Source organism: Motacilla alba, chromosome 14, assembly GCF_015832195.1.
Source record: "Motacilla alba alba isolate MOTALB_02 chromosome 14, Motacilla_alba_V1.0_pri, whole genome shotgun sequence".
In the NCBI taxonomy this organism is placed as follows: domain Eukaryota; kingdom Metazoa; phylum Chordata; class Aves; order Passeriformes; family Motacillidae; genus Motacilla; species Motacilla alba.
In genome coordinates, this window is record NC_052029.1 from 16,432,187 (window position 1) to 16,451,619 (window position 19,433).

A 19,433-nucleotide genomic window follows, 5' to 3' on the forward strand; every position below is an offset into this window, starting at 1 on the left:
ACCCAAGAATATGAAGAATTACAAACACAAAACATAGGAATCACTGTGAACAGGAACATCAATGATAGTTTTATTGTAAGATTCTTAGAACTTTAAAAAATGAGTACACTGAGCACTGTTACTAATGAATACAATACAGTCTGGCTGTTCTGCCAGAGTGGGGGCAAACAGATGTCACTGACATCAAGTTTTACTGGCATCATCTAGGGCCAAGAGTGGAGCTCTGTGGTAAGTCTGGGAGCCCATCCGATTCACACCTGTAAAGAAAACTAAAGTAAGGTTAGTGGACCACACACACACAAAAAAGATAATATTGTATAATCACCTTTTCTAAAATGCTTTGTATATTCCTCTGTTGCTGTTCACAATGTCCAATTTCCCTGGACAAATGGAGGAATTCCAAAGAGATTCTTAGAAGCTCGGTATTTCCAGAAGTTTTAGTGTCATGGGTTGTGTGTGCCTCTATTCCTTCCCCACTCCCCCCCACCTCCTACAGACAGATATAAAAAAATATGCACAGGGTCTGCTAATGCCCCTGTGGCACTCTTTGGGCACTGTGGGGGCTCAATGCTGCCTGTGTGTGGTTTAGTGTCTGAAATGTACCACTGAAGTCAGAAATAGCTGATACTCACAGTTATAAATAATACAGGCACTGCCATTGAACATCACAGCCATTTCCTAGTATTATTACATTTAATTTTTTAAAAATACATTGCATAGTACCTGGGGTGTCACAAGACCAGAATTCATTACACTTGGGACAGCGGGGTTCAGTCTGACCTCTGAAGTACTTTCTGACACAAGGTAAGTGCATTCCAATTCCACAGGATTCACATACTTGGCTCTGAAATCAGGAGTGTTGATTCATAAAATCATTCTAAACTGTCCTTCAATTTAAGAGAAAGTTGTTACAAAGAGCAGCAGATATGTAATGCTTTGTGTTCCAAAGAACGGCTCCCACAGTACAGGTGGTGGACACACTCAATGGTCAAAGCTGGTAAATGGTAAAAGGAGGTCTTTTTCTGTAAACTAGGAAATACTTTTTCCCTATATGGACAAAATTTAGCTTGAAAGACAACAATTTCAGTGCAATAAAGGAGACTAATTGGGATGGAAAAAGTAACATGGAAGCACGTTAGTTGGGCAGATCCGAAGATGCAGGCTCACAGAGCCAAGAAAATGTAGCAGTTTTGCAATATGAATCCAGGCTGTAACTACTTAAGCGGGATGGAATGGGTAACATCCCAGCTATCAAAACACAGTGCTTTAGCATGCTCTACATAGCACATGTGTTCCTTCTGAGGTCCAAACACAAGCAATTGCTGAATTAAAATCCCAGAACCAAGAATGAATGTGTCACACAATGACATCTATTGGCAAGGCCCAAAGAGGACACTACTAAACCTCTTTCAGCATCAGGAGCTCATCTGTAACGTGCCTGTTTGGAAAGCTAGACAGCACAACCATGTTCCTCATTGTGGGAGTGCACTTTTCCAATTTTATACTTGGAGACACTACTCCAAGACAATTTTATTTCTAATGATAGAAGATAAAATGCCTAAAATGGAAAAGGAAAATTTTTACAAAATGCATGAGCACCATGACCAGATTACAAGACCAAGATTATACCCAAGGGAAAGCATCACAAACCTCAGCTATGACCATGCAAGTCCATTGGCTGAGGTGATAAAACATGTTACCTGGATGGCGAGGCTGTGACAGATGTTACATTTCCTTGCCACATCCTGGTAGTTGCTGAGAATGTACTGTTCCATCTCAATTATGCAACGAGTATGCAGAGTATATTCTCCATTTTTCTAAGGAAACAAGTGTTGAGATGAGGACTTTATTTTCGTTCCTTTTACCTTTTTTGACTTTGCTAACCACCTGTTAACAAGCCACTTTTGTCTACTGTCATGAAACCAACATGCTGTAAATACAATGCCAGAACACTTTTGAAACAGCAGAACTCCTTTGTTTACAGGAGCAGAATAAAAATCCCATACCTTTAACAGAGATCTAGTCCTTGGAAAGCGTAGATGAGCGAGCATGCACTCCTTAACAGAGGCATGCTGGTTTGGGATCCTCCCAAAAAGAATGTTAGAGGAAATTCTCCCAGCTTTCAACAAAATCTAGGCATTTCCTCCTTGATGTTTTTTTCGAAATATCTGCCAAATCAACTTAACATGTAAGTAACTGTGCAGCAGCAGGTGGAAGATCTATGATGCAATGACTCGAGCAGAAAAGGGATTAAGGTCTCACTTAGCAAGCAACTGCAGTATCCGCATGGTCAGTCCACCATGGTCCACATGGTGAGTTCATCTCCACTGCTTCCTCATAAAATAAAACAGGTGTAACCATGTGCACAGTGGCCCATGCATTTCTGGTTACATGAGTTTTCAACATGTCTGGCCTTACTCCTTTTCAGGAAATTCTAAATGCAACTAACAGCACTGATCACTCTGAAGAGCTTTCCCCAGCTCTTGTTCCAGGTTGAAGGATGCTGTGCTGTTGTGTACAAAGCTGTGTACAAAGGACGCTGTGCTGTTGTGTCTGTGCATCACTGGGCAGGACTGGACACACAAACCCACCTGGCTCCAGTACAAGAAACTGAAACCATATGGTCCTGTACAGACCTACCCAAGGACTTTTTCCATTTAAGTCTACTTCCTTTTCTGCAAAAATCACTGGAGCAGCAATAAGCATGGGTGCCATAAGACCATTTTTGCCATCATTCATTCAAGAAGAGCTCCAGTCTCAGCTACCACATCCATATACGGACATGGTAGCTGGACCCATTGAACTAAGAACACCTGAATGCAGTTACCTCAGAGAGCCACTTATCCTCCACAAAAACTTTCAGCACTTGTTCTGCTTCCTTTTTCTTCATTTTCTTTGTCTTAAGTTGGTCAGCCAAGTTTAAAATATCTGTAGATGAGGCAAAGCCATTTTCTGATAAAATTATTAGGTCCATCTACAGGAAGAAACATTACCAAGTATTAGAAACACTGCAATGAGGCAGACACACCTCACAGTAATGTGCTGATATGGATTTTTTTGCATCCATGTATGTGAGAGATACTACAGTATATGGCTGGAACCAGAATTGTAAAACAAAGGCCAAAAGCTGAAACAATCATTGTCCCCTTAACAGTTTTGATCTTTGCCAAGAAAACATTTCCACAAATAGAAGTATATGTGCTGCCTAAGTGAAGCTGCATTCAGGGACCCCTGGCCACACTCAGTGGTGACAGATCCATTTCTTTTTATCTGCTCTTTGTCAAAGATCTTTTGAGGAAAAAACTACACAAACCATAGATAAATGCTTAAATGCAAATCAGCAAATGCATTTTGTATGTTACCAGCATTAAAAACTACTGTATATTGGTAAACTACTGAAGCCAGTGAAAAACTCAGCAGTCATGACTGAAAATCCTGAAGAAAGTTGCTCGTGTAACTAAAAGTAGGCATGTCTTGTCCCTAACACAAGGAGCCATTCCCTGCTGCTGATTTTGCCTTACCCATAACTGACTTACAACAGCAAATCATTACCTGCACATACCTTCATCCCTGCCCACCCCACCAATTTGATCTCAGATAAACTTAGGTAAAATGGCAACTAACCACATCTCCATTTCCATTTTCATTCATTTTGAGATGGGAGCTTCACAAATAATATGATTTACTAAGTGGTAACTGACATATTTACCGTTTTTCTGAACAATTCCAATTCAATTTCTGTATAGTCAGATGCCATTTTAGTTACTTCAGTTTCCGCCAAATTCACCTACAAAAAAAATAAACTGATATAAATTGCTGATGTAGTTTCACACCAGAAACTGTAAAAAAAAAAAAACCACCCTGAGGTTAAGAATAATCATCTTACAATTAACAAAAATGTTAGTTCTTGAGGGGCACTTGACAGTATTCAAGCTCTTTCTTTACAACCCCTCATCTTCCAGCCACAAATTTTCCACAGCTTCCTCTGCTGAGGTAAAGCCATTCCACAACACAAGCTCCCAGAACTGACACAGAGTGCTGCAGCAGAGCTGACACATGACAGGTGCTAGACTGGTCTGGTGCTAGACAGCAGCAGGAACTCTGTAATCAGTCACCTTTTTTTTCACTGTGAAAACCAATTGTCCATGTTGTCTACTCCTATTGCACGTGCTACTACTATTAATTATTAGCTCAACTTAACTGGAAAAAGGAAAGGTTAAAGGCAGCAGCTAATGTTAGGATACCTTCTATATGGTCTTCTGAAATTACTAAATAACCTTCTCTGACATGCACATTGGAGATTATCTGGGGAAACAACTTACAGGCTACTTCTCAGCAACCCTTTTGTGCCAGGTGATTTTTCAGTGAGAGAAAAAGAAAAGTGATGTTGGACAGCTCTCTGTGTTTTCTAGTTTAACACAGTCTCCCGGGAAAAGAAATCTCACTTCAGCAATTAAGCAATGCTTATGCTGAGTAACTCCAACATTGCTGTCATCCTTGCTGCCATGTCCTGTTCCCATACATCTGGGCTGCGACAGTTTATACTCCCAGCAGCTCCTGCAGCCACAGCCAGCCCCATGCAAACACAGCACAGCAGGCACCTACTACAGCATAGTGAGCTCTTCCATCATCTTCCGATATTCCTTTCCGGATCTGCATAAACAAAGGCTGCAGGTGGCTATTAATAGTGCCGATGAAATCGTCCAGTTTATCGTGTGCATAGTACACTGAAAATGAATGAGAAAAGTCATACAGAGAAAAGTCAAACAACTACACATCTTTTTATGTGAAACATTTTTCCCAGGTAAGAGTGCTAAAACTGGGGCAGAATTCGAACATGAATTCAAACTGTTCTATTCAGCAGACATATAATTTCCTTGTGCTGCTATTTCGTGGCCTTCAGAGATGCTCAGCTCCTTTAAAATCAGTTGACAGAGTCCAGACAGTATGCCTTGTGGCAGGGAACCCATAGCACTAATCCAGTAATTACACTGATCTGAACTAAGCTGAATTGAAAATAAAATATGACTGGGAAAAATTATTATGCACAATAGAAAAATACACTGACTTGAATTCCTTTATACACATGGGATTTCTTGTTTCTGTATGCTCTGTTTCACAAATTAATGGCACATAAGTGCTCAAGTTACATATCAGAAAACCTAAAATTCTAGTGTTGTAGAAACATAAGAAATATCTTGAGTCACATTCTACAAACCAAGCAAATACTAGCAGCAGTTTTATCATAGACATAATTAGGATGGACTTTGCAGTCATTCTGTGATAGAGTATACAATGGTTCTTGCCTGCACAGCACCAGCACAACCCTCACATCCATCTAAAACAAGACTTTGTCAGTGGTGACACTCCTGCTTGCCTTCATCAGGCTATGGTTTAAAAACCAGAGCTAAGTAATGTTATGGTAGGCTCCCAGCCAGGTAATAAGTGACATAGACTCCATACATTTACATAATGCTGATGATTTCTTTATTAAGAAACCTATTGCTTTTTTTATACCCTAGTTCACTACAGATAGACCTAACTGGTTCTCCAAACACCATCACCATTGGCTAATTAAGAAACCACCCTTTGGTAAACAAATCTCCATAACACATTCCACATGTTCACAATACGAGGTGCAGCAAGTGAAGATAAGAATTGTTTATCATTCTTTTCTCTGATCCTCTCACAGCCTTCCCCAGGCATTGTTCTGGGAAAGTTGTCTGTTGCTCTCTGTGACCAGAGAGTTCCTGCCACAAAGTAACAGCTCATAATTTTAGATAAATGATTCATGTCTCAAAAATACAACCAGTTATCATGAAATTAATCCTGTTCTCAGTCACAGGGGTCCCTCACTCACATAAGAGCACTGGGCCAAGGTCCCACTCCCAAACCGCACCACGCTATCCAGCCCAGTGCCAAGCAGCACTCATAGGATGCTCCAGCCCAGGAGTTCCCCATTGTGATATACAAGACACCTTCAGTGAACAAAGTCAACAAACAACAAGAACGATAGTAAAGAAAGTACCAAATTTAGTATAGTTCTGCCACCTGCTTGGCCCCAGTCAGCAGGAAACACTGCACACAGCAGCCAGGGAGCTTTAGTGACACATCTCAGAGAGGGTAAAAGATGAAAGGCAGCAGAATACTCTTTTGTACAACAGCTTTAACGCTTTAATGCTACGTTTTAATGTTAAGTGGCTGCTTGAGTAGATCTTACGAGGAAAAAAAGGGATAAAAATTCTCAATAAAAAATGAACAGGGGTTAGAGAACACCAAAAGTTGCACTTCACAATTTTAGCATCTAAAAAGTAGGTCAAGTTACAGTTCCTGACTCAAGAGACATACAGATAGATTACTTTGTGGGAATCTGATCTTACATCTACAGGTAAGTAGGTACAAATTCACAGAAAACCAGAAGAGTCCCTGCAGAGTGAGTAGCATGGTGGCATGGCCCAGGGACACTCCCAAGCCTGGTAGGAGCACAGCTTCCAGGACTTGGAATGGACAATACAGTGCAGGTGAGGTGGGAAGAAAGCACAGCAATTCACCAGGAAACCTCATCTCATCCTCACAGAAATATTTTTGTAGAGTCACTTCTCCCACAACACCTGGGAGAAATAACTGAAGTGCATTTACTTAAAAGCATTCACTATAGTGAAGTACTTCCAGTGTCAAAAAATTATTCTTTAAAACTCATTTATATGTATAACCTATAAACAACAACCTTGATAAAATAAAAAGTGTACCATATATGAATCTGGCCTGATTAGAAGTTAGTTTACTCATTGCTGTATTACTTTATCTTTCAGGAAAGAGAAGGAACACTCATATCAATAAAGTTTTTAAACTTTTTTTAGCGGGTGCATGCCCTTTAGAAATCAAATTATTTGCAAGCTGCACCAGGAAAAAAAACCCAGTTCTTTCATCACCAAGACAGACACACCTTTATCAGTTTCACAGCAGTGCTGGTGTAATTTTCTGGCCTCTGATCCTTCAGTTATCCCATTAGACATCAGAACCTGCAAGAACCGTCGATGAGCGTTGGTCATCTGAGCTGCCATCAGATTGTATCACCAGGCTTCAAGTGCTGCAGGAGGTTTAAGCTGGAATTAATGCACATGTTAATGCAAATTAAGAATACAACAGTCCAAGTATACACAAGATTTCAATTAAAGTCTATTACACTGAATGAGGGCAAAACAAGCAGATCCCAAGGTTGGCCTGAGAATGCGGAGGATGACCAGCTCTGAGGTTCTGGAAGGGTGCAAGAGATAAAACCCAACTAGTTTTAACTACAGAAAAGAACAACGTAGGTATTGTGTCGTTGTCACCCAAAATCGGGAATAAAACTCCTTCTTAACACCAATGTAGTATTAAGAAGCAAGCAATACTTTATTGCAGCCCTGGATACACAGGGGAATGACTCCTGCGTAAGGCACATGATCGGCTCAAGGTTATACACACAGCAGTCGCCTGAGTCTGCACTGCTGGTCTCAGACGGGGCTCCTGGAGAGTCTTCAGGCACCCCTGGTGGTCACTGAGCCTCTAAACTTTCACAGTGATCTTCTCCGTCTCTATCGCTGTGGCTTTCACCAAAGCTGCAGAGCATGCTGCTGAGCAAACTGGGTTGGGCTGGCTTGACGTGCTAGGAAGTGCAGCTGCAGGGCGCTCCACGCCCCACTAACGCTACAAAACGCTCCCCTGCGGTATCCGCAAACCTGAGAATACCAGCGCTGGGGGGCAAACACAACACCGCCCGTCATCCTACGCTGGATAAAGCTCCTGCTCCCCACGCCGCCTGATCTGAGCACGGGCAATCAGAGCGGGTGACTTTGGACGGAAAACAACCCTCTACAGCTTTCGAAGAACGCCTGAAGCAATTAAAGGCAGCTCAGGAAGTTCCCTGACCACTGCACCAACGGACTGCCCGCTTCGGGCTGAGCCCCGGCCTCGCCGCTCCGCCGCCCGCGCGGCCCCGGGCCAGCCGCAGCCCACGGGGGCAGTGCCTCGGGAAACCGCCCGGCCCGCTAGCCCTCGGCCCTGCCGGGCCCCACCGGGCTACCCCAGGGCTGCCGCCACGGTGCCGCCCCCGCGCCCGGCCGCGCTCACCGGCTCCGCGATGGCCGCGCTCGCCCGCCATCAATGGCCCCGCCCCGCGCCGGCCCCGCCCCGCGCCGGCCCCGCCCCGCGCCGGCCCCGCCCCGCGCCGGCCCCGCCCCCGCGCCGGCCCCGCCCCGCGCCGGCCCCGCCCCGGCCCCGCCCCCGCCCCGGCGCTGTGTGGGGGCGGCGGGCCGCGCCCGGGGCCGCGGTGCGCCCGGGATCGGGAGCGCCCGGGCCGGAGCGAGCGCCGGTAGACACAGGGTACGTCCGGCGGCCCCTTCGTCCTGGCGTCAGGACCGGCTCCTTCGCGTTACTTGCGCTTGGCGTGCCGTTTGTGCCGTCTGTGTTTTTCTCCGCGCCGGTTCTGGGAAGGGCGGATGCTCTGTGCTCCCTCCGGAGCTCGGCCGGGCGCATATCCCTGGGCCCGTCCCGCGCGGCGGCTCCGGCTGCAATCCGCGGCCAGAATCGCTTCTCTTTCCTGGAGGCTGTTAAACGCGAGCGCTCTCCTTTTACGGTATTTTACACAAAAAGGTGTAATTCTCCGAAGTGTTGTTCCTGCTGACGTGCTGCGCCTATCCCGGGCCCGCGTTCCTGATCGGAGCCGTTCCCGGCCGTGCCCAGCCCAGGGCTCAGGCTGCGCCCCCCGTGTGGCCGGAGGCCTGCGAGCTTCGGACCGGTTGGTGCTGATCGCCCGGAAAGGAGAGGCTTCTCGTCAGAAGGCATTACACGCTGCACGGGTTTTCTTTTCAAGGTTTGATGCAGAATCTGTTGGTGAATCTTTTGCTTTGCTATGTACCGCTTGTCTCATTTTATTCAGCGTATATAGTCAGTGCTTTAAACTAGAGAGTAAGACAAGATGTGCATCAGTTTAAAAAAGAGGCAGTTTTAAACAGGGAATGATGCTTTAGCTGTACAATTGCAGCAACAGTGCATTAAGCAGTCTTGTTTATATGACCTCTTGATTTGGGCAGGAGTTACTCTTTGCGCATAACAGTTTTGCAGATTATACCTGTTAATGCAATGTGACCCTAATTTCCTTAGAAGACCACTCCAAAAGTTAGTACCGTTTTTCTTGGTAGTAAATGAAATAATTCTAATCACATCGTATTTTTTTTCAAGAAACAGAAAAATTAAGTGATCAAAGCATGTAGCTTATACCAGTAACCATGCAGATCTGCTTCTAACCCCGACAGAGATTTCTTTCCTAATTTTGGGGAAGTGACTTATGTCTTTGCAATTTACTTTCCTCAAATATATCAGAGTTACTAGGTTTGCTGCGATTTTAGTATTGTCTATATGTGTTACATACTTCTTTTATATTGGTATTTCATTGTGTGGTATAATGAAAAACTTAAGAGGTAACAGGCAGAAGAGATGTGGATGTTTTAATTTTTTTTCCTTTTGCAGTTTCATTAAAGCACTGGCTTAACTCCACTTTCGTCCACACGTGCAGATCCATTCTTCCATGAGAAGATGGTTTTGGTCTGCCATCTGCTCATTTGGACGTGCTTACGTGGTTCAGAATTCTTTGCCAAAGTTATAAGAGTTCCAAGAGTTTCTTGGAACTCCAGTCATGTGGCAGTATTACCTAATAGTGGAAAGTAAATGCTTCCTCTCTTCAGAATTCCAGGAAAAAGGGAAATGAAGGATTTTTTTTAATGCCAGAGCAGTTGGCTCTTTTATTCTGAGCAGCAGCCAAGGTGCTTGTGTTCTTTTTAAAAAAATGTATTCCTGTGCTAAGTCACATTTCATCTATTCTCAGAATATGAAAAAAACTCAGCTCTTGAGTAATAGTTCTCTCAAGCTCTTACGAGAAATTTGTCTTTCAGGTTTGTTCTTAATGAAGAACTAGTCGATGAGCAGTAACTGTCCCAGAGAAGGTCACAGAAGAGTCTCCATTCTGATCTTCTATTTTGACTAACAATGTCCTTATCCCTTAACTTCTAAGGTGGATATTTTCAGACAGACAGACTCACCTCTGTCAGACACATGTAATGTGGTTCTGCTGCATGGTTGGTTTGGGGAAGAGAGTTTTGAACCACCATCCACAAATACCTTACAGTGGTCTTTTCTACTTCAGAATCTGACCAATCTTATGCAGAACACCCAATACTATTCACGAAGAGAAAGAGATCCTCTCCTCTCCTCTCCCTTTGAAATAAAAACTAGTGTACCACCCGGGAGCCCTGCAGGTATAAACAGAACAGCTGAAGCTTGCAGGCAGCAAGAACACTCTGTCCAGATATGAAAGTTAGAAAATTTCAAAAGCATGAGAGGAAGGGACCAAAGGGTTGTGTCTTAACAATGTGCTGCTGAACAAATTTTATCCTTCTTTATACTGAAAGCAAAGCCAAAAGCATATTAGTTAGCATGACTTCACTTACAAATTTACCAGAATTTTAAATGCATTATATCTGTTCGTACTTATATGAAAGCTGGTAGCCTCATCTTAGACATTCAGTAGCTACATTGGTAAAAAGATCTTGGGGACACTTGCTATTTTTAAGTCTGAAATTAATTATTTCATCTGTTCTCCATTTACTGAGACAGTTTTGCTATGCTTAGGGACATAAAAGATGCATTATTTTTCTTTTCCAAAGTTGTTCTGGTTATATAATGATTAGGTCTGTGTTTTACAACTTTTTAATAATTAATGTTTTAGTGAATCTGCATTCTTTTGGAGCAATGCTCAGAGTTCTTTGCTAAAATTCTTTTTCAAAAGAGGTGATAGATTATTTAGGTACTGGTGATAGGACTTGGAGAAAATATTTTAGTCAATAGATTGAACACTTCATTCTTAAATTCTTTTACTTATCTGAGTGGAATCATAGGGCTTTGGTGACAATGTCACTGATTTTGGAGTAGTACTTACCCTTTTTTACCCTTTACATACTAGCAGCCTTTCTTTTCTAGTAGCTGAAGAGAGTAGCTCCACTGCCAATGTCAGTCCCGTGTCCTCTGTAATGAAAATTTTGCAGAAAAGTCTTCTAGCTCATCTGTGTTCTCCTTATTCTTCTACATGTCTTATTCCATGAGCTAATTTTAGGGGCCAGAGGTGGGAAACAGGTACAGCACGGAGTCTGAATTCTGACATCTAGTAGAGTGGTAGGAAAAACTACACCTTTACCTCAGCTGAGACAGGGATGTAAGCTTATTATCTTTTCTGTTGCAGAATTGCAGCAGAGTTTTTCCTACTGAGCCTCACCATTGCTAATAATGGGGAGATTCCCAAGTGCTGCACCATATACCCTGTGGATCCTTTTCTTTTCATATACAACAAATGAAGGTATGTTGTCAATATTTTAAATTATTATAGTGAAGCTTTTCTTGATAGCATTTTTCTATGACCACTAGGTAACACTGTTACCACTAATTAACTACTATAAAATTTGTAAATTCAAATGTCAGAAGTATCCCTGTACTAGAAAAAAAATCTTAGATTTTTTTATTTTTTAATCTTTATATTGACCTTTTCTATGTGGACAAGAAAAACTAGAAATTTGCAGTAAGGAGAAACAGGTTTGGAAAGCCTTCCCCAGTGTGTGATCTGCACTGGACAGCTCAGTGTGAGCCAGGCATGACTCGTGTTTTACCTACAACTAAGGTTGTTAACTGACTCTGTTAATTATCTGCGTTTTGGGTTTTGAACTTTTTGTATTTGATGCTGTTTTGTAATTTAATGCTGATGTGTTTTAAATAGAACTATTGCAATTGGATTTTCTGTTCTTGGAAGTCTGTGTTGGCTGATATGTGCCTTCTGTCTCAATATTACTACTGCAGACTCTTCCTGTCCAAGACCATAGACATTGTCTCCAGAAAGGTAGAGACAGTCTGAGTGTCTGTTTCTCTTTCCATTTACCCAGACACAAAAAATAGCAATGTTTTCACTTAATTTGTAGAGGTGTGGCAGCTCTGTTTAGATGGAAAAGTTAGTATTTCTGCTTAGTCCAATTTAGTCTTCTAATTCTCTTGCTTCTCATTGTATTCTGCTTTCCCCTAGTTTTGACTGCAGGACACATACAAGAATTTGCATGCTTCACTGACTATGACAGAGAGCTGGTTTGTCACTGGAAGGTGCCTGCACAAATCAATTGCTCCAAAGAATTTGTGCTCTACTACAGCAAGGAAACTTCTGTGTCGTAAGTGTTTAATAACATGTTACACTGCCATTGTTAGGTTTCATATATCCTATAGCCACTATTGGCTTTAATTTCCTCCCTCTACTGTGGGTGTCTGGAACAAAATGTACTTCAGATTATTCCTCTTAAAGTAAAATGGAATTATTTCCTTTTAAGTAAAATGGGTTTCTGCAATTAACAGTACCCTCAGTTCAGTGGTCTACTGTAGAGCTTTCTGCTCTCTTAGGACAGAGGAGGCATCAAGTCCTACAGGTAGGAGTGGCAGGGCTCTTTGAAGTTTACAAAACCTTAACTTCATGCAAAATTTTACCTCCTTCATGAGAAATCTTTCTTGATTCACTGGTCTGTAGCCTGTGTGAAAGATACTTTCCCCTGAAGACCGGGTGATTGTCTCTGCATACAGTGTAGCTCCTTGTTCAGGTACTGACTGTTGTCCCTGTTCCGAGCAGGGCCAGTCATCATCTCTTACAGAAGTAGATGCATCTGGGTTCTCCTGTCCCTTGCTGCATGATTTTACCACACCAACATTCAAATAACTTTGCTGATACACTGCAATAAACCCATTCCTGTACTAACAAGCTGTTAGTATGTTCCTTTAGAAGCTGAAGTGTGACAAAGGATTGTATTTGGGATCAATCCTTGGCCTTTCTGCCAAGTTTTTAATTTGTGTGATACAGATATCCACGGGGTGGCTAGTGGGTTGTTTGGGGATCTCAGTTTTGTTTTGGAAACATTTCTGGGAACTGACTTGTCTCAGTTCTGATTAGTTATACATGTTGGGAGACTTGATTTCACCTTTTCAAGGAGTAGTGTGTCACATTCTCTTAAACATCACATAATTTGGTGCCTGTTTTTCAGAAACAAGTGTGTTCCTGAGAATGAAAAAGACAATTTAAGGTGCACTTGTACAATATATCCAGAATATTTTGTATTAAGCCTCACATATATTCTAGCCCTACAATTCAATGGCACTGATTCGTGGAATTACAATGTTACACCAGCCCTTGTTGGTAAGAACTTGTTTACTTTGTCACTGGCGCATCTGGTTCAAGGCTTTGCAATCCTAGCTAACTTCTCATTCATGTCCCCAGAAAAGTTTTTGCTTGTCAGAGGTGCAAAATGTCATGGTAGCTTAAAAGCAAAATCCATTTGTTTTAGAAGTCTGATTCTGGATTAGATTCTTAAGGAATTAATGTAAGTAATGGGGAAGGCAGAGAGTGATTGTTCCTCTAGCTGTACCCTCTCAGCTCCAAGCCAAAAGGAGTTCGGGGACTTGGATTATCTTAGGTGCCTTTTACTTGTGGCTTACAAGAGGAAGAGGAATCATGCTACTTTCAGTTTCTAGAAAGAAACTAGGTTATTCCTATTGAAATTCTTCCCATTCCTGTCTCTGTCATATTCTGATTTTTCATGCTAGTTGAATCATGCCAAATGAGCAGGAGATTTTTTTACAGTAATTGCTGTTGGATTTTAACAGTCAGTGATAAAAAAGTTAAAGAGACTGCTCCTAAATGGGACAGAGCATGTCTCCACCTAGACCCCCAGTTTGGTCAGAACAGTGTGCTTGTTGGTAACGCCTGTCACCTTAAACACTCAGAGAAACCATTTTCATACTTTGAAAGGAGCTGGTTCATTGTTGCTGCTGCTTATCTGCCAAATAAGCAGAAGTCCACATCGATTTTCAAGAGACAGGGAGCCAGGACAGCTTGGCTGTGATGCTGTAGCTCTGTGCCCACCCAGCCTCACAGCTGCTACTGTCAGGGCACAGGTTGTTCCTGTTTCTCCAGGCTGAAAGCTGCATCCAGTGCACCAAAAGGCCATGCTTGCAATTGGTTCAGCCAGCTTGAGGGATCAGTGCTTAATAAATACCCTCGAGTTGCTCAGGTTCGGCCTCTCTATTCTTGTGCTGCAGCATAGTGAAAAGGGCTAAGTGCATTGACTGTGATGATATTCTGGTCTCTGGTGAATGCTTCTCTCTCTGCTTCTCTCTATCAGTGTTTTCCCGTTACCCTGTTCTCTATTTTTTAACATACAGTTAAGCCGAGAGCCCCCAAAAATCTTGCCATTGAGAAAGCTGAAAATGGTAATTTCAATCTGAGTTGGGAGGAGGGCTACTCTCATCCATCCTTTCTCTCTGGACAGCCAGTCATCTATGAAGTGAAATACTGGAGGAAGCAGCATCCAACAGAGGTAAGAGACACCCAGTCTCTTAATTTTCTGTCTCCAGGGCTTTAAGGTTTAAAAAGTCCTCTAGAAAGTCACTTCATTAATAATAATGTAAGGGCCAGCCAGAGCACAGTGATCCTGATTACACACTTGCCACAGTTCACTTTGCCCCCAAGATGGTTCAGCTGGGTGTCAGAGAATTGAAATTCTTCTGACTGCTGCCCCAAAATGGTCTGCTGCTTGCAGTAGACAGGGCAGAGATTAAAAATACTGTGCTTCCATTCCCTGAACTTCATTTGCTCTTTACACATCAGGAAGCTGGAGGCTGTTCACTCTGTGGGGCAGGTGTGTTCTGAATAATCCAGCATTTCTGGGCTGGGCTGCTTTTGGTAGCAGAAGAACATGCATGATGGCAGGTAACGAATGCCACCTGCTGATGACATGAACTGCAGCATCATACACAGTCATTCATTTGTGCATTTGTAAAAGGTCACTGAAACATATAACACTATTGATATGTAGTTGCTGTCACTAACCCTTCACCCTAGAAAGAAATCAAAGTGAACTTTCTCGCTTTCTTTTCAGGTTTCTGTAAAAGCAATTAATTACCAGGCAAAAAGCTTTGAGATTACTGCAAGCTCCTTGAAGAGAGGCTATGATTATGTTGCAAGTCTCAGGTGTAACTACGTGGACTACCCAGCCTACTGGAGTGAATGGAGTGAAGAAGTTGAATTTCGCTATGGTAATAGTGTCAGAAATAACAACTTGGTAAAAGGATGGTATACAGTCTCACATACTCTGCTGCTCTCTTGGAGGAGAGTTATGGACCCATCATCTTCATCATTTTGAATGTAATGTGAACACATCTGTAAAGGCTTCCAAAGACACTAAACATAGATAGGCAACTCCTTGGGAAACTAAGGAAGAGAAGACCAAGGGAGGTTGGATTGCTTAGCCTTGTGAAAAACAGGCTGAAAGGAATCTGTTTATTCTCTATAAATATTTCATGAAGTAGACAACAGGGAAGTAGAAGAGATATTTGAACTAAACAGCAACATTGATGTGAGAGCAAGTGAGTATAAATTATATGTGTGTATATATATATATATATATATATATGTATATATATATATATATAGTATATATATATATATACTGCAAATAAAGCAGTATTTTAATAGAGGTAGGAGGGTTTATAAAAACCCCTGAAGAGCAACAGAGAGACAAGAAACATAGCTGCACTACAGTGACAATGATAATGCCATTTTAGGTGCTGTGTGATAGCCCTTGTCCCTGAGGGCTGACAGTAGCCTTGCAGTGCGCACTGGCTCTCCCAGCTCCTGCCACACCCAATAGCTGAGCACAGTACCTGTGCCAGGTCTCTGACACACCCCACACCATCGCTGCTGGCAGCTGTGGGGTTCTGTTGTTAACATGCTGGAAGCCTTATCTTACATCCTCTAAAAGAACATTTTTTTGAGTTGCAGAAGAGCAGCGAATAATTTGGTATTGTCAGTGCTTACATTTAGATGCACATTCACACGTAGACATTTGCTTGTTTAACAGATTACCAGGTGAAGGCTGAAGACATTCTGCAGATGGCTGTGCCCACATCCTGCATACTGATCGTGGCAGGATCCATCATTTGTTACTTCTGTTTCACCAAGTAGGTATCCTGCCTGTCACGGAGTTTATAGAGTAATAGTTTATATGGATATCAGTATTGCTATTGGTTAGACAAACATCTGGTAGCACAGAAATCTAATGTTTTCTCAGCACCTTTATCTAGCTGTCTGTGAGCAGAGATTTTATAAACACAAGTCAGTTTTATAAACTCTGTCATTTTCTAAATTGTCTTAATAATCTTACTAGAATAGGTTTATTATGGTAGGGGTTGTCAGTTTTGGACCTTGGTCTTTGCCGGAGTTCAAGTAATGATGGCTAAATACCTTTATTTCTTTCAAAACATTTTAAATGGTAATGAGATCCTGTCTGTTTCACACATCCTTTCAAACATGATTAGAAGAACAGGTGACTGTTGTGCAGAGCAGTCACGTACCAAACATACAAACATCTCTGCACTGGTTTAATGAAAATCAGGAGATGCCCAAAATGAACACTTTCTGTTGCTGCAATGCAGATGCCTAAGAGGGTAAGGAGAACAGAAGAGAGAAATGTACCCTGGTTAAGCCCAAGTACAGAGAAAACAAATTATTTTCATTCTTTCCTTGCAGAGTGAAGAAAGAATGGTGGGATCAAATCCCAAATCCAGCAAAAAGCCAATCAGTTGTAAAAAATGTCAAGGTAATTTAAAAGCTTTGCAAAAAACACATTTTCCTGATCATCAGAAGTAGAATATGTAGTAAATTCTATTGTCTGTCTAGTGTAAAGGATACTAAATACAGCTCATATGTGTCTTAAATCCCATTTGTATCTCTATTAGTTTTCAGTGTTGTGCTACTTTGATGAAATCAAGTTCTCGTTCCAGGACTTAAAGCAGAGTCACATGGAACAACAAATGTAAGTAAGATTAAAAAAAAAAAAAGTCCTTCTGCTTTACAGCATAAAATTGTTTCCTGTACCATAAACATTAATTGTCCTTTCCTTTTGACTTCCAAAAACAGAAGTTGCAAGAACTGTCTGGCTCAAAGTTTGTCAAGCCAAAACTTCAGGGGAAAAGATAACATCAGAAATGTTGAGAAATCTTGCAGTTGCCACAGCAAGTCTGAAGAGTGGTTGCCAAAAGGCAGCAGTGTAGTTTTAACCCCTGATACAATACCAGTTGAAGAGTGTATAGAAATCTGTGTATGTTTAACAGACAGTGAAACTGAGAGCCAAGAAGAAACTGGCAACCAGATCACCATGTCTGAGCCTTGTGAGAGCAGCATTGGTGCTTTCAGAGAGCACCCTGAACACAATGAGTTACTAGCTAACATGTTTGATGCACTCCTGGCAAATGAAAATAACATGCAAGACAATAAAGGCCCAAACATCCCCATAGCTGAGAGGAAAACCTTAGAGAACATTGGGTCTGAAAATCCATCACAGCAAAATCCAAAAGAAAGTGCAGCCCAGAGCCCACAACCGTGTGATATTTCTCATACAGCTCCCCTTTTCACCAAAGCTTCTCAAGATGACTACAATTGTAGTACAGCCAGCAAAGAGTCAGAACTATCAGAAGAATCCTTTGAATCTGGCTATCGGAGCTCCAGCATAAATTCTGCTTCTCTGGATGCAAGAGATCTTCAACAAATGGCTCATCAAAGCCATTTTCTGTGTCGTTCTGAAAGTGAGCTTGACTCTTGTGTCCTGATCCAGGAGTCTACAAATAAATCATTGTTTGGAACCAAAACAGACAGAATAAACAGCCCTGCAGACAAGAGTTTTGATACCCTTGCATCTGCATCCATGGGGTTGTGTGGTTCTGCTTACAAGAGCTGTGACACCCTTTTGTCTCCATCCCTGGAACCCTGTGGCTCTGCCTACAGGAGCTTTAATATGCTTGTGTCTGCATGCAAGGAACCAAGCAGCTCTGCATACAAGAGCTTCAGTGCCCTCATGTCTCAGTCAGTGGCTAACAGTAGCCTGACTCTGGGCTTTGAAAGCATGCCTTCCTCACCGCCTTTGAGACAGTTATCAGAGACGCCCGAATGCTGCTGCAGAGATCAAAGTGCTCAGCCTGCTAGCAATCAGATGTGTTACAACAACTACAGATCTCCCAGCACTGAGCCTGATTTTCCAAACACCTGTTCAGAACATACTGATTTTCCGTCTTTGTCCACACATGCAAATGAAGGTGCTTCAGGTTTTCTTTCAGAGGAAGAAATGCATAAGCAAGTAATATATCAGAATGTTCAAAGGAAAGCCAATGTAATTTCTTGCCCCATTGCACCTCAGCCATCTGGCTATCGGCCTTTTGGTAGTGCAGGTAAATGTAATGGTCTATACTGGGACAGTGACAATGAGATTATGTTTACATCACTATATGAATCCTTCATTAATCTCTGCAACAACCTGAGTGAAGCACCTCCAGATACTGCAGTCTGTGAATCTGACCCAAGGATAAAGGACGGTGTGTGTTTGACTGTTCAGGGTTCTGACTGCACCACTGTCCCAGGTTTAGTATCTAGTGAGAATGACACACAGACTAGTGATGGCAGCCCTTGGATCAACAGCGCTAATGAACTGTATGGTGATAGCATTGATGAAAATACCAGCAGAGATGAACAGCTGTTGCATTCATTAGAGATTAAATGTCAAGATTTAAACAGCAGAGAAAGAGCTACAAAGGCAACAAAATGGAAAAGCTTTAACCCTACCGGTAAAGTAATGCAAGAGGGTGGTGATAACAGACTAAAATACTAGCTTCCACTCACACGACCACTTGAGGGAACTTGGAGATGCAGGGGGAAGTGAAGAGGTGCTGAAGCATGCAGATGGGGGCGGGGGGTGTGGCTCAGCAGTCAGCCTACCAGCATCACTGGACAGTATGGGGCTAAACTTAGAAAAACTCCAGAGCTCCTGGAGCTCCATGGCTCAGACAAAGTGCTACCTTGTAATTTTGTGAGTAACTGCTATCCTTCTGACTCTCACACCATTCACAGTGAGGACTCCAGACTGGCACTTGCAGTTAAAAAAAAAAAGACCAGTATAACTATTTATGGAAAACAGCAAGAAAAATGAGAAAAAAATGAAACTTTTGTGTGAACCCTTGCCCAAGAGGACAACTGCTATATGGACATATCCTAGCCACATTTGCCAAGACTAGTCTTTGGAAATAAACTGCATGGCAAGTTGAATTGTTGCTTGTTATTTCAATCTTGACTGAAGTGAGGGCTGCTATAGGTCACCCTTGATTCATTGGGTTGTAGCATTTATGCCTGCCTGGGACTGGCAGTGGGACATGATGCAGACCCCTGGGCACAGTTGGATTTGGCACCCAGCAGTGGCAGCCACAGCTCTACAGGGACAAAGTCAGAGCTGGTGTCTCCAGTTGCGAGAAATCTCTAAAAGGGAGCAGCAGCT

General features: G+C 42.4%; 2 protein-coding genes across 11 annotated transcripts; one reads left to right on the forward strand and one right to left on the reverse strand.

Moving 5' to 3' along the window:
• Positions 1 to 44: 44 nt before the first annotated feature.
• Positions 45 to 8,172, reverse strand: NSMCE1 (NSE1 homolog, SMC5-SMC6 complex component). 5 transcript variants are annotated; one of them, XM_038151363.1, is made up of 8 exons: positions 8,113 to 8,172; positions 6,947 to 7,106; positions 4,606 to 4,727; positions 3,710 to 3,787; positions 2,828 to 2,974; positions 1,701 to 1,817; positions 724 to 844; positions 45 to 257 (listed from the first exon to the last, which is right to left on the reverse strand). In XM_038151363.1, exons 2-8 carry the CDS (start codon positions 7,062 to 7,064, stop codon positions 184 to 186), a joined length of 777 nt encoding a protein of 258 aa, XP_038007291.1. In that variant the 5' UTR covers positions 7,065 to 7,106; positions 8,113 to 8,172; the 3' UTR covers positions 45 to 183. The 5 variants fall into 5 exon arrangements, with proteins under 5 accessions (XP_038007291.1, XP_038007289.1, XP_038007290.1 ...); XM_038151361.1 differs by having other exon boundaries at positions 47 to 269; XM_038151362.1 differs by having other exon boundaries at positions 47 to 269; positions 6,947 to 7,090; positions 8,113 to 8,167.
• An 84-nt stretch (positions 8,173 to 8,256) lies between these two features.
• Positions 8,257 to 19,207, forward strand: IL4R (interleukin 4 receptor). Of its 6 annotated transcripts, XM_038150999.1 has the most exons (11): positions 8,285 to 8,364; positions 8,635 to 8,854; positions 11,276 to 11,389; positions 12,104 to 12,242; positions 13,101 to 13,252; positions 14,278 to 14,432; positions 14,994 to 15,150; positions 15,975 to 16,074; positions 16,643 to 16,712; positions 16,852 to 16,928; positions 17,033 to 19,207. In XM_038150999.1, exons 3-11 carry the CDS (start codon positions 11,320 to 11,322, stop codon positions 18,771 to 18,773), a joined length of 2,661 nt encoding a protein of 886 aa, XP_038006927.1. In that variant the 5' UTR covers positions 8,285 to 8,364; positions 8,635 to 8,854; positions 11,276 to 11,319; the 3' UTR covers positions 18,774 to 19,207. The 6 variants fall into 6 exon arrangements, with proteins under 6 accessions (XP_038006926.1, XP_038006929.1, XP_038006927.1 ...); XM_038150998.1 differs by having other exon boundaries at positions 8,257 to 8,854; XM_038151001.1 differs by having other exon boundaries at positions 8,257 to 8,854; positions 16,897 to 16,928.
• Positions 19,208 to 19,433: the final 226 nt, after the last annotated feature.

What these genes read in the sequence shown, in the direction of transcription:
- NSMCE1 (XM_038151361.1), bottom strand. Translation starts at nt 7,064, where the DNA reads ATGGCAGCTCAGATGACCAACGCTCATCGACGGTTCTTGCAGGTTCTG. An exon ending in GAAGAGCTCACTATGCTGTA is followed by an intron (nt 3,788 to 4,605) that starts GTAGGTGCCTGC and finishes TTTTTTTTGTAG; the next exon opens with GTGAATTTGGCGGAAACTGA. An exon ending in CTGGTCTTGTGACACCCCAG is followed by an intron (nt 270 to 723) that starts GTACTATGCAAT and finishes ACCTTACTTTAG; the next exon opens with TTTTCTTTACAGGTGTGAAT.
- IL4R (XM_038150998.1), top strand. Translation starts at nt 11,320, where the DNA reads ATGGGGAGATTCCCAAGTGCTGCACCATATACCCTGTGGATCCTTTTC. An exon ending in TGTTACACCAGCCCTTGTTG is followed by an intron (nt 13,253 to 14,277) that starts GTAAGAACTTGT and finishes TTTAACATACAG; the next exon opens with TTAAGCCGAGAGCCCCCAAA. An exon ending in CAGTTGTAAAAAATGTCAAG is followed by an intron (nt 16,713 to 16,851) that starts GTAATTTAAAAG and finishes TATCTCTATTAG; the next exon opens with TTTTCAGTGTTGTGCTACTT.